This window comes from Cervus canadensis, chromosome Y (genome assembly GCF_019320065.1).
Source record: "Cervus canadensis isolate Bull #8, Minnesota chromosome Y, ASM1932006v1, whole genome shotgun sequence".
Classification (NCBI taxonomy): Eukaryota; Metazoa; Chordata; class Mammalia; order Artiodactyla; family Cervidae; genus Cervus; species Cervus canadensis.
In genome coordinates, this window is record NC_057420.1 from 4,711,302 (window position 1) to 4,725,124 (window position 13,823).

At 50.1% G+C, this 13,823-nt stretch overlaps 1 protein-coding gene and 1 long non-coding RNA gene across 2 annotated transcripts in view; both read right to left on the reverse strand.

The window, feature by feature from the left end:
• Window positions 1-2,068: 2,068 nt before the first annotated feature.
• LOC122436470 lies at window positions 2,069-5,752 on the reverse strand. The gene is made up of 2 exons (XR_006268020.1): window positions 4,161-5,752; window positions 2,069-3,328 (listed from the first exon to the last, which is right to left on the reverse strand). It is a non-coding gene; the product is annotated as an uncharacterized LOC122436470 (long non-coding RNA).
• Window positions 5,753-10,400: 4,648 nt separating this feature from the next.
• The window catches only part of LOC122436394 (formin-like protein 3), a 45,358-nt gene continuing 41,935 nt past the window's right edge, over window positions 10,401-13,823 (reverse strand). Inside the window, exons 4-5 of the mRNA XM_043460206.1 lie at window positions 12,283-12,547; window positions 10,401-10,590 (exon numbers count right to left, since the gene is read on the reverse strand). Coding sequence (XP_043316141.1) covers window positions 12,330-12,547 — 218 coding nt within the window. The 3' untranslated portion in view covers window positions 10,401-10,590; window positions 12,283-12,329. The remainder of the gene's footprint in view (window positions 10,591-12,282; window positions 12,548-13,823) is intronic.

Here is a 13,823-nt window from a genome sequence, read left to right on the forward strand (position 1 = left end):
CAAACAAAAAGGGCTTCGCCCCTGTGTGTCCTCTGGTCTCTAATGAGACCTGACTTCTAGCTGAAGCTTCACCCACACTCCCTACAAACATAGGGTTTCTCCCTGGTGTGTGTCCTCTGCTGTGTGAGGACACCTGGCTTCTGACTCAAACTTCGCCCGTTCTCTCCACGAACGTAGGGCTTCTCCCCTGCGTGCGGCTTCCCTGATCAGAGGGGAATTCTGACTGAGACTTTGCCCACACTCCCCACAAACATGGGGCTCCTCCCGTGTGTGTGTCTCCTGGACTCTGATGAGATTGGACGTCACACTGAAGCTTCACCCACACCCTCGACAGACAGGCCTTCTCCCCTGACTGTCGCTGGTCTCTAATGAGAACTGACTTCTAACTGAAGCTTCACCCACAGTCCCTGCAAACAGAGGCTTTCTCCACTCTGTGTGTACTCTGGTGTGTGACGACACCTGACTTCTGAGACATGACCCACACTCTCCACAAACACAGGGCTTCGTCCCTGTGTCTGTCGTCTGTTGTTTGATGAGATGGAACTGCTGACTGAACGTTTGGCTACACTCCCCACAAACATGGGGCTTGTCCCCTGTGTGCTTCTGGATTCTGAGGAGATTGGAACTCACACTGAACCGTCACCCACACCCCACAGCCCTTCGCCCCCCACCCCCAGACAGGGCTTCTCCCCTTTGTGTCCTCTGGCCTCTGAGAACCGATTTCTATCTGAATCTTCACCCAACACCCTACAAACGTAGGGCTCTCCCCCGTGTGTCCTGTGGTCTCTGAGACCTGACTTCTACCTGAAGCTTTGCCTACACTCCCTGCAAACACAGGGTTCTCCCCGGCGGGTGTACTCTGGTCTGTGATGACACCTGACTTCTACCTGAAGCTTCACCCACACTCCCTGCAAACATAGGGCTACTCCCCAGTGTGTCCTCTGATCTCTGAGAACTAACTTCTAACTGAAGCTTCACCCACACTCCCTGCAAACATAGCGTTTCTCCCCTCTGGGTATGCTCTAGTGTGTGAGCACACTTGACTTCTGACTGAGACTTTGCCCACACTCTCCACAAACATAGGGCTTATCCTCTAAGTCTGTCTTTTGTTACTTGATGAGATGGAACTTCTGACTGAAACATTGCCCACTCTCTACACAAACATAGGCCTTCTCCAACGTCTGTGTCTTGCATTGTCCGATGAGATGAGATTTCTCACTGAAACTTTGCGCACACCTTCCACAAACACAGTGCTTATCCCCTGTGTGTGTCTTGTGTTGTCTGGTGAGATGGGACTTCTCACTGAAACATGGGCATACTCCGCACAAACATGAGTTCTCCACCTGTGTGTCTCTTCTGGAGTCTGATGACTTTGGACTTCACACTGAAGCATCACCCACAACCCCCACAAACAGGGCGAATCCCCTGTGTGTCTTCTGGTCTCTAATAAGAACTGACTTCTAACTGAAGCTTCACCCGCACTCCCTGCAAACATAGGGCTCCTCCCCTGTGTGTCCACTGGTCTCTGAGAACTGACTTCTAACTGAAGCTTCACCCGCACTCCCTGCAAACATAGGGCTCCTCCCCTGTGTGTCCACTGGTCTCTGAGAACTGACTTCTACCTGAATCTTCACCCGCACTCCCTGCAAACACAGGGTTTTCTCCCCGGTGTGTGTCCTCTGGTATATGAAGACACCTGCCTTCGGACTGAAACTTTGCCCACACTCTGCAAAACATGGGAATTCTCCCGTGTGTGTGTCTTCTGGACTCTGATGAGATTGGAACTCACACTGAAGCTTCACCCACACTCCCCATAACAGGGCTTTCCGCTGTGTGTCCTCTTGTCTCTGAGAACTGACATCTAACTAAAGCTTCACCCACATTCCCTGCAAACATTGCGTTTCTCGCCCTCTGTGTGTACTCTGTTGTGTCAGGGCACCTGACTTCTGAGACTTCTCCCACACTCTCCACAAACACGGGAGTTTCCCCTGTGTGTGTCTTTTGGAATCTGATGAGATTGGACCTCACACCAAACATTCACCACATCCACCCAAAAAAAGGGCTTCTCCCTGTGTGTCTTCTGGTCTTTAATGAGAACTGACTTCTAATCGAAGCTTCACATCACTCCTGGAAAACATACGATTTCTCCCCTGTGTGTGTGCTCGTGTGTGTTGGCACCTGACTTCTTACTGAAACTTTGCCCACACTCCCCACAAACATGGGGCTTGTCCCATCTGTGTGTCTTCTGGAGTCTGATGAGATTGGACCTCACACAGAACCATCCCCAGACCGCCCAAAGACAGGGCTTCTCCCCTGTGTGTCCACTGGGCTCTGAGAACTGACGTCTAAGTGAATCATTACGCACACTCCCTGCAAACATAGGGTTTCTCCCGGGGGTGTGTCCTCTGCTGTGTGAAAACCTGCCTTCTGACTGAAACTTTGCACACACTCCCCACAAAAATGTGGCTTGTCCCCTCTCTGTGTCTTCTAGAGTCTGATGAGATTGGAACTCACACTGAACCGTCACCCAAACCCCCCACAGACAGGGCTTCTCCCATGTGTGTTCTCTGGCCTCTGAAAACTGAATTCTGACCGAATCTTCACCCACCCTCCCTACAAACGTAGGGCTTCTCCGCTGTGTGTCCTCTCGTCTCTGAGACCTGACTTCTACCTGAAGCTTCACCCACACTCCCTGCAAACATAGTGTTTCTCCCCGGGGTGTGTCCTTCGCTGTGTGAAGACACCTGCCTTCTGACTGAAACTTTGCTCACACTCCCCACAAACATGGGGCTTCTCCCCTGTCTGTGTCTTCTGGAGTCTGATGAGACTGCAGCTCACACTGAAGCTTCACCCACACACCCCAAAACAGGGCGCTCGCCTGTGTTTCCTCTGGCCTGTGAGACCTGCATTCCAACTGATGCTTCACCCACACTCCCTGCAAACATAGCCTTTCCCCTCTCTGTGTGTACTCTAGTGTGTGAGGACACCTGACTGCTGACTGAGACTTCGCCCACACTCTTCACAAACACAGGGCTTTTCCCCTAAGTCTGTCCTTTGTTACTGGATGAGATGGAACTTCTGACTGAAACTTTGCCCACTCTCTCCACAAACATAGGCCTTCTCCCCTGTGTGTGTCTTGCGTTGTCTGATGAGATAGGACTTCTCACTGGAAGTTTGCCCCCACTCCCCACAAACATGGGGCGTCTCCCGTGTGTGTCTTCTGGAGTCTAATGTGACTGCACCTCACACTGAAGCTTCACCCAGACCACTCACAAACAGGGCTTCGCCCCTGTGTGTCCTCTGGTCTCTAATGAGACCTGACTTCTAGCTGAAGCTTCACCCACACTCCCTACAAACATAGGGTTTCTCCCTGGTGTGTGTCCTCTGCTGTGTGAGGACACCTGGCTTCTGACTCAAACTTCGCCCGTTCTCTCCATGAACGTAGGGCTTCTCCCCTGCGTGCGGCTTCCCTGATCAGAGGGGAATTCTGACTGAGACTTTGCCCACACTCCCCACAAACATGGGGCTCCTCCCGTGTGTGTGTCTCCTGGACTCTGATGAGATTGGACGTCACACTGAAGCTTCACCCACACCCTCGACAGACAGGCCTTCTCCCCTGACTGTCGCTGGTCTCTAATGAGAACTGACTTCTAACTGAAGCTTCACCCACAGTCCCTGCAAACAGAGGCTTTCTCCACTCTGTGTGTACTCTGGTGTGTGACGACACCCGACTTCTGAGACATGACCCACCCTCTCCACAAACACAGGGCTTCGTAACTGTGTCTGTCGTCTGTTGTTTGATGAGATGGAACTGCTGACTGAACGTTTGGCTACACTCCCCACAAACATGGGGCTTGTCCCCTGTGTGCTTCTGGATTCTGAGGAGATTGGAACTCACACTGAACCGTCACCCACACCCCACAGCCCCCCGCTTCCGCCCCACCCCCCAGAAAGGGTTTCTCCCCTTTGTGTCCTCTGGCCTCTGAGAACCGATTTCTATCTGAATCTTCACCCAACACCCTACAAACGTAGGGCTCTCCCCCGTGTGTCCTGTGGTCTCTGAGACCTGACTTCTACCTGAAGCTTTGCCTACACTCCCTGCAAACACAGGGTTCTCCCCGGCGGGTGTACTCTGGTCTGTGATGACACCTGACTTCTACCTGAAGCTTCACCCACACTCCCTGCAAACATAGGGCTACTCCCCAGTGTGTCCTCTGATCTCTGAGAACTAACTTCTAACTGAAGCTTCACCCACACTCCCTGCAAACATAGCGTTTCTCCCCTCTGGGTATGCTCTAGTGTGTGAGCACACTTGACTTCTGACTGAGACTTTGCCCACACTCTCCACAAACATAGGGCTTATCCTCTAAGTCTGTCTTTTGTTACTTGATGAGATGGAACTTCTGACTGAAACATTGCCCACTCTCTACACAAACATAGGCCTTCTCCAACGTCTGTGTCTTGCATTGTCCGATGAGATGAGATTTCTCACTGAAACTTTGCGCACACCTTCCACAAACACAGTGCTTATCCCCTGTGTGCGTCTTGTGTTGTCTGGTGAGATGGGACTTCTCACTGAAACATGGGCATACTCCGCACAAACATGAGTTCTCCACCTGTGTGTCTCTTCTGGAGTCTGATGACTTTGGACTTCACACTGAAGCATCACCCACAACCCCCACAAACAGGGCGAATCCCCTGTGTGTCTTCTGGTCTCTAATAAGAACTGACTTCTAACTGAAGCTTCACCACATTCCCTGCAAACATAGGGCTCCTCCCCTGTGTGTCCACTGGTCTCTGAGAACTGACTTCTAACTGAAGCTTCACCCGCACTCCCTGCAAACACAGGGTTCTCCCCGTATGTGGCCTCTGGTATCTGATGACACCTGACTTCTACCTGAATCTTCACCCACACTTCCTGCAAACATAGGTTTTCTCCCCGGTGTGTGTCCTCTGGTATATGAAGACACCTGCCTTCGGACTGAAACTTTGCCCACACTCTGCAAAACATGGGAATTCTCCCGTGTGTGTGTCTTCTGGACTCTGATGAGATTGGAACTCACACTGAAGCTTCACCCACACTCCCCATAACAGGGCTTTCCGCTGTGTGTCCTCTTGTCTCCGAGAACTGGCATCTAACTAAAGCTTCACCCACATTCCCTGCAAACATTGCGTTTCTCGCCCTCTGTGTGTACTCTGTTGTGTCAGGGCACCTGACTTCTGAGACTTCTCCCACACTCTCCACAAACACGGGAGTTTCCCCTGTGTGTGTCTTTTGGAATCTGATGAGATTGGACCTCACACCAAACATTCACCACATCCACCCAAAAAAGGGCTTCTCCCTGTGTGTCTTCTGGTCTTTAATGAGAACTGACTTCTAATCGAAGCTTCACATCACTCCTGGAAAACATACGATTTCTCCCCTGTGTGTGTGCTCGTGTGTGTTGGCACCTGACTTCTTACTGAAACTTTGCCCACACTCCCCACAAACATGGGGCTTGTCCCATCTGTGTGTCTTCTGGAGTCTGATGAGATTGGACCTCACACAGAACCATCCCCAGACCGCCCAAAGACAGGGCTTCTCCCCTGTGTGTCCTCTGGGCTCTGAGAACTGACGTCTAAGTGAATCATTACGCACACTCCCTGCAAACATAGGGTTTCTCCCCGGGGTGTGTCCTCTGCTGTGTGAAAACCTGCCTTCTGACTGAAACTTTGCACACACTCCCCACAAACATAGGGCTTCTCCCCTGTCTGTGTCTTCTGGAGTCTGATGAGACTGCAGCTCACACTGAAGCTTCACCCACACACCCCATACAGGGCGCTCGCCTGTGTTTCCTCTGGTCTGCGAGACCTGCATTCCAACTGATGCTTCACCCACACTCCCTGCAAACATAGCCTTTCTCCCCCTCTGTGTGTACTCTGTTGTGTGAGCACACCTGACTTCTGAGACTTCGCCCACCCTCTCCACACACACGGCGCTTCTCCCCTGTGTGTCTTCTTTCTCATGAGACTAGACCTCACACTGAAGCTTCACCCACACTCCCTACAAACATAGGGTTTCTGCCTGGTGTGTGTCCTCTGCTCTGTGAGGACACCTGGCTTATGACTGAAACTTCGCCCACTCTCTCCACAAACATAGGGTTTTTCCCTGCATGTGGCTTCCCTGATTAGAGGGGAATTCTGACTGAGACTTTGCCCACACTCCCCACAAACATGGGGCTTCTTCCGTGTGTGTGTCTCCTGGACTCTGATGAGATTGGACCTCACACTGAACCTTCACCCACACTCTCGACAGACAGGCCTTCTCACCTGACTCTCACTAGTCTCTAAAGAGAACTGACTTCTAACTGAAGCTTCACCCACAGTCCCTGCAAACATAGGGCTTCTTCCCTCTCTGTGTCGTCTGTTGTTTCCTGAGATGGAACTGCTGACTGAAAGTTTGGCTACACTCCCCACAAACATGGGGCTTGTCCCCTGTGTCTTCTGGAGTCTGATGAGATTGGAACTCACACTGGAACGTCACCCACACCCCACACCCACCCGCCCCCAGACACGGCTTCTCCCCTTTCTGTCCTCTGAGAACTGATTTCTATCTGAATCTTCACCCACACTCCCTACAAACGTAGGGCTCTCCCACGTGTGTCCTGTGGTCTCTGAGACCTGAATTCTACCTGAAGCTTTGCCCACACTCCCTGCAAACACAGGGTTCTCCCCGGTGGGTGTAGTCTGGTCTGTGATGACACCTGACTTCTACCTGAAGCTTCACCCACACTCCCTGCAAACATAGGGTTTCTCCCTGGTGTGTGTCCTCTGCTGTGTGAGGACACCTGGCTTCTGACTGAAACTTCGCCCACTCTCTCCACAAAAGTACGGCTTCTCCCCTGCGTGTGGCTTCCCTGATCAGAGGGGAATTCTGACTGAGACTTTGCCCACACTCCCCACAAACATGGGACCGCTCCCCTGTGTGTGTCTTCTGGAGTCTGATGAGATTGGAACTCACACTGAAGCTTCACCCACACACTCCACACACAGGCCTTCTCCCCTGACTGTCGCTGGTCTCTAATGAGAACTGACTTCTAACTAAAGCTTCACCCACAGTCCCTGCAAACAGAGGGTTTCGTTCTCCCCTCCCCTCTGTGTGTACTCTGGTGTGTGAGGACACCTGACTTCTGAGACTTGGCCCACACTCTCCACATACGGCTTCTTCCCTGTGTGTGTCGTCTGTTGTTTGTTGAGATGCAACTGCTGACTGAACCTTTGCCTACACTCCCCACACACATGGGGCTTGTCCCCTATGTGTCTTCTGGGGTCTGATGAGACTGGAACTCACACTGAACCGTCACCCACACCTCCCACAGACAGGGCTTCTCCCCTCTTTCCTCTGGCCTCTGAGAACTGATTTCTAACTGAATCTTCACCCACACTGCCTACAAACGTAGAGTCCTCCCTGTGGGTCCTCTCGTCTCTGAAACCTGATTTATACCTGAAACTTCACTCACACTCCCTGCAAACACATGGTTCTCCCTGGTGTGTGTACTCTGGTCTGTGATGACACCTGACTTCTACCTGAAGCTTCACCCACATTTCCTCAAACCTAGCGTTTCTCCCCAGTGTGTGTCCTCTGCTGTATGAGGATACCTGTCTTCTGACTGAAACGTTACCCACACTCCCCACAAACGAGGCTTCTCCCATGTGTGTGTCTTCTGGAGTCTGATGAGATTAGAACTCACACTGAAGCTTCACCCACACCCCCCACAAACAGGGGTTTCCCCTGTTTCCTCTGGTCTCTGAGAACTGACTTCCAACTGAAGCTTCACCCACACTCCCTTGTAAACACAGCGTTTCTCCCCCTGTGTGTACTTTGCTGTGTGAGGACACCTGACTTCTGAGACTTCGCCCACTCTCTCTCCACACATGCGGCTCCTCCCCTGTGTGTGTCTTCTTGAATCTGATGACTTTGGACCTCACACAGAAGCTTCACCCTCGCACCCCACCAACAGGGCTTCTCCTCTGTGTTTCCTCTGGTCTCTAATTACAACTGACTTCTAATTGATGCTTCACCCACACTCCCTGCAAACATATGCTTTCGACCCGGTGTATGTCCCCTGCTGCGTGACGACACCTGACTTCTGACTGAAACTTCGCCCACACTCTCCTCAAACATAGGGTTTCTCTCCTGTGTGTGTCTTCTGTTGTCTGATGAGATGGGACTTCTGACTGAAGCTTTGTCCACACTCTCTGCAAACATAGGGCTTCTCCCATGTGTGTGTCCTCCGGTTGTGATGAGAGTTTAACCTGTCCTTGGAGACTTACCCGCACTCTCCATACTTGACTCTTATAATCCCCGAGACCCCTGCCCCCATGAGTAATTTGCCTGTTTCTTCTGCATTCAGTTTCTGGCTTGTGCTGGGCTCTTATGTCTTTCTCTCATGCACCTCAGAACCCCCCATTTGTCTTTTGGGTGAGTAGGAAGAGGCCATTGAAATCCTCTTCAGCCTTATGCAAAATGTGGGGCCTTTCATCAAAGGATGGGGACTTTTCTTGCCCTCTCGTTGCTCCAGTTCATCACTCAGGCTATGTGGATCAGAATATCACAGCTGCTGATTTTGATTGCCCGGGCAGGGATCCTCTGGTTGGAGGTGGTCTCTTGCAGATGGTCTCAGGAGGATCTGAGAGGAATTTTTGACTTGAGAAGTCCAAAGAGTCGGATACACAGGGTAGATCTTAGGCTTTCTTTCTGGTGAAAGAGGAAGCTTTTAGTCAGATAGCTGGTTTGCCATGGTACGGCCTGCCCCACTGATCATCTTAGTGTTGACAGTGCACGATTTGTCTCCCATCAAGTGTGCCTTTACAGTCCTCTTTTCCATTCCATTCTTATTCTCTACAACTACAGAAATCCAGGAAGCCTGTGTTAATGGCCTTTTCTACATATTACCCAGACTAGGGACCTTGCAGTAGCATCAGAGGCAGTGTCTCTCCTGATAGAGGTGGATCTGCAAGGACCTTTCCCTGTGTGTATCTGAAAAGTGATGTCACAGTGGCCACAGGTATTTTACCCTACTAAGAGATAAGACTCTTGGTGACTTAGGTGGAATCTCCCTGAAGGGCTCCCTGTGAGGGGAAAGAGTCTGTTAAGTTAGGAATGCCTGGCCTGGAGCTCACTGCATATGGGAGGCAGCACAGGGGATGATTAGGGGATGATTAGAGCAGGTGTGAGTAAAACTGAATTTGAGACTCCTTGTTCAAAGAGTAGTCTTTGTGTTGATCTCTGCAGGAAGTGGGTTTCAGACTAGATGAGACCAAGAGGCCCAGGTCTCTGACTCCTGCTACCCCAATTGTTTCATAAATTGCTCCTCTCTCTGTTTTCCGTAAATCATAAAATAAAGCAAGCCTCACCAGTACTCACCCCTCATTTATTTCACTCAGTTTTAGTCCTCTTAACATGCACTAGGAAGCCCTGGTTAAAAATACATCTCCCATCAGACTCCTCACACCCTCACTCCCATGCATCTTCAGTCAGCCCACTCTTCCCTCATATCTGGCAAGGAACTGACCTCTGAGGGTACTCCCTGCTGCTGTCTCTTCCCAAAAATGAGCTGCAGCATTGTCTTAGCACAGAAACCATGCCACTTGCAGCTGAAAGCTGCACGGTTGCTCTATGTCTCCAGGAAGACCCCTGGGGGCCTGCACATGGACACGGACGCCGAGGCTTTGGTGTTCCATCCAGCCTCCTTCCTCTCTCTCTGTGCTTGCTCCTGCTATCACTGGCATGACTTCTCTTCCCGGCCCTGTGGCTGCGGCACTGGTTGCTCCGCTGCCGGGAATCCTTACCCAGAAGTGTCATCTCTGCAGAGACCCTGCCCCACCATCCTCCACCACACCCCACCCTCTGCTCATACTGACCCAAGGCACTTTTCCTGCACTGGTGTTCCTCAGAGCACCAGCCCCTGTCTGGTATGAAGCCAATGCTGCCCCAAGGGAGTGGTTCTGTCTGTTTCAGTGCGTGGAGCCCTGTCTGGCACAGAGTATGAACTCACTTGACAACAAACTGAAACAGTAACTGAATGCAAATCACTGTATGCATGTCACTCAAATATGTGTAGGAAATGAGGAAGAAACAGGTAAATGTGAGAGGGCTGGTATGTGCTAGAAAACTTGCTTTTCACTTACACGCCTTTCAGCAGAAAGTGTATTACACATTTTTTGCATGAAATATTGAACATTAGAACTAACATTTTTAATATAAATATTTTCCTAACAGTCATATGAAATAAAGCAAATTCTGAGGCATTTTAGTTGCAACTTGACTGACTCTAGACTGGATGGTACTCTGCTTCAGAATTGGACCAAGGAGGCTCCCCAGGACATGATGGAGGCACTGGAAGAGGGGTGGCACTCACCTTTCCCAGCCACGAGCTCGCTCTTTTCCCTGCTGTCCTGCTTCATGCCAAGTTCCTTGCCACACTCGTCTGCACATCAGACCTTAAGTTCACAGCCCGGCCTGACCACCTGGCAGATTTGGTAGAAGATCGGCCATACTGCAAGGCCATCAGGTTCTGCTCCTCGTCGTCCCAGGCACAGTTCACATACCTGGGGTATAGGCCAGGAAGGGGAAAGAAACCACAGGAGACGAGTCCCCTCCACTGTCAGACCATGCCCAGCTCCTTGCCTTCAGACTCTGAGGCCACCATGGCTACCACCACCCCTCATAGGGGCCTTCTGTTCACACCTTCGACCAGGCCATGTGAATTCCCATTTCCAGATCCTGTTTCTGGCCCTGTTCCTGGTTGGAATGCTTTTCTCTCCTTACCGAATTAGCCATTGTCCAGGGCCCAGTTCCAGACTTGTCTCCACCTGGACTGTCCGTAAGACTGGTGATCTCCAGCTCCTCTAAACTCTAAACTAAGTTCTCTTTCATTCCACAGGACTTGGTGCTCCTAAGCTAGCATGCACCCCTCAGCACTCTGCCCAGCCTACCTTCTTTCCCAAGGCTTTTCTCCAATCTCCCCACATGTATCCAGGGTCCTATTCACTTGCCCACCCCCTCCCATGGACACTTGGAGAGTGCTCTGACGTAGTTTGAGACACACAACAGTAAGAGTTTGTTCACTTTCTGCCTGCCCTGATGAAAGGAGAGGCCCTCAAAAAATGGCCATGCTCATGGACATCTTGCCCTCCGCTATTGCTTCCCAGGCCTCAGGGCCCAGTTCTCACTGGAACAGAGCCTAGAGAGGTTGTTGCCCACATGGACTCAACATCTCCCATGTTAGATTACCCTGGTGCTCTGGAGTTATTAAAAAATATAAAAATTAAGGTTACTACCCCTAAAACCAATTGGCTGAAGTCTGTCTGCAGTATGTTCTCCAAAAGGACACGGGTTGTGTGATCTGCTTCAGTAATGAAGTTCACTGTCTAAACTGGGACACAGAGTGCTTGTTAAGTGTCAATTAAGTGAGTTAAAGTATCCCTGGTGAATCTAAACTCCTCAAGTTGTTTTCAAGTACCTCAGTTTTGTTGAGAATATAGACATTTTGAGAGCACAAGCTATATTTTTCTTTCTAAAGTCTTTTGAAATTAAAGAGCATGATATGGAGGTAAAAAAGGAAAGAAGATGTGAAAGCTAGTGAGGAAGATGGGTTGAGAAGGAAAGGGGTGTGGGCTTGAGGGAGGAACGTCCTCTACAAACTGCAGACTCACTGCACTCACCTCATCCAGTTGACCAAAGGTGTGTCCTTTCCACCCACATACTCATAGTGGTTTCTCCCTTTGGTAAGCTGAGTGTCAGAAAAGAGATACAAGCTTTCTTCTCTCTTTGATTTTTTTTTTGGCAGCAAATAATAGAAGAGGTATTTCCCTCTGCTGTCACTGATGCTCTTCAGCCTGCATGGATTCAACCGTCAGTCGAACCATATGGTAAGCTCTTTAATCATCATTTCAAGTCTGAGTCTACTGAGATTGAAGGCAAGGGCTCCACAAGTGAGGAGTCACTTCTGTATTCCTGTACAACTGTCTCCCACCTCTCCTCTGATCTTTAGATAGAAGCCCTCTGTGCCTATACACTGATAGACATCCTATGTGCCTGTACCGCTGTCTCCCACCTTCTTCTGATCTTTAAATAGAAGTCCTGTGTTCATAACCAGTGCACACAGTACACAGGGCTGACTGTGTCATTGATGACCGTGTCATCAACATTTGCACCCTTGCATGTAGATATGAAGTACCCCCACTACCACACACAAGCGATTAGAGGCCAGAGGACAGGGAAGCAGGGTTATTTCTCACCAGCCAGGAGCATCCACTGTTAGCGGCCTCTTCATCGTCTGGCCCTCTTAGGGGTCAAAGTGCAGGCCCAAAGACAGATCAGATGCTTCGCTCCACGCTCCAAGCCCAGCCGCAGGGATGCCTGATGGTCTGATACTTAACCCAGGGGGCAGAGTGAGGGCTGAGCATTTTGCGTGCACATTTTCCACTGCAGAGTCCTTTACAAAGGTCGGGGGCCTGAGGGCAGCACAGCTGTCAATCAAGAAGTTCTGACACTCCTCACAATCTGGAGAAGAGAGCAATAGGGATGAGGGGAGGTATAGTTATGCTGCTGGTTGTAAAGACTTTCAGAAAGAACTGGGGCACTCATACCATTTGGCCTCGATCCTGTACCCCAAGTCATAGAGGAAGGGTACGACTGGGGTACAAATGGTGAGGTGAGGCTACTGTACCAAGGCCTTATAACCCCTTCTCTGTGAGTGGGCCAGCGGGGTCGTCATCCTGGAGCCCTCTGACCTCTTAGTACACATGGCCCTTTCTTTCTCATAGACTATACCTCTTCACTTCAGTCTCCTTTCTTCTGAGTTCTAAGATGGAGAACAGAAGTGAAGCAAGGCTGGTGGGGCCTGGAGAGTTAGCCCTTGTTTTATCAGAAAGTGTGAGATCTCCTACTTGTCCATCTACACACTTTGCCAAAACTTTTTTTTAATATTTATTTTTCAAACTTTTACTTTTATATTTTTAAGTTTCAGTGTTACATTATTTATTTATTGGCCACGCTGCATGGCTTGTGGGATTTTAGCTCCCCGACCAAGAATGGAACCCACACCTCCTGCAGGGGAAGCATGGAGTCTTAACCACTTGACCATCAGGAAGCCCATTCTCCCTTTTAACTATGGTTCAGGAGACTGACGTGCCACACTGAACACAGATGCCCAGTTCAGTGTTAGCTTCCTGTGCTTCCCATTTGTAGGTTTAACTTCCCAACCTTCTTCCATAGGAAATAGTTCACCGACACATTTACTCAGAAAATACATGTGAAGGGCACATGACACATAAGGCAATGAGCAGAGATCTGGGCATAAACACTAACAAAGCAGGGTCCCTATTATCACAGCTGGATTTATTGGACTACGTGTAGTGTCAGCAGTTTTGCATTTAATGGAATGCTTTCAAACACTGTATGAGTTATGTATTCTCACCTTCACTTCACAGATGTGCAACCAGGACCTCAGAAAATGTATAAGATTTTCCAAAGGCCACCTTAAACCAACACCTACCCAAAGTCCACACCACACCCCCAGGCCATACTTATTAGCTTTTCTACAGGGATAAGAGGAACTAACTAGAGGAACTCCCCAAATTTTCTCTTGCCAAATGTTGTCTGGGGTGCTGTCCAGGGGTCCTTGATTCTCTGGGAGGGGGCACTGGTTTCTAAGCCTGCTTGGAGCCATTTGTATTCAGCAGTTTTGCTGCTCATAGCAATTTCTTCAAACTAGATACCTTAATCAATGGTCACCTGGACATTCCCTTCCACGTGAGTAAAAGACAACAAGCATTTC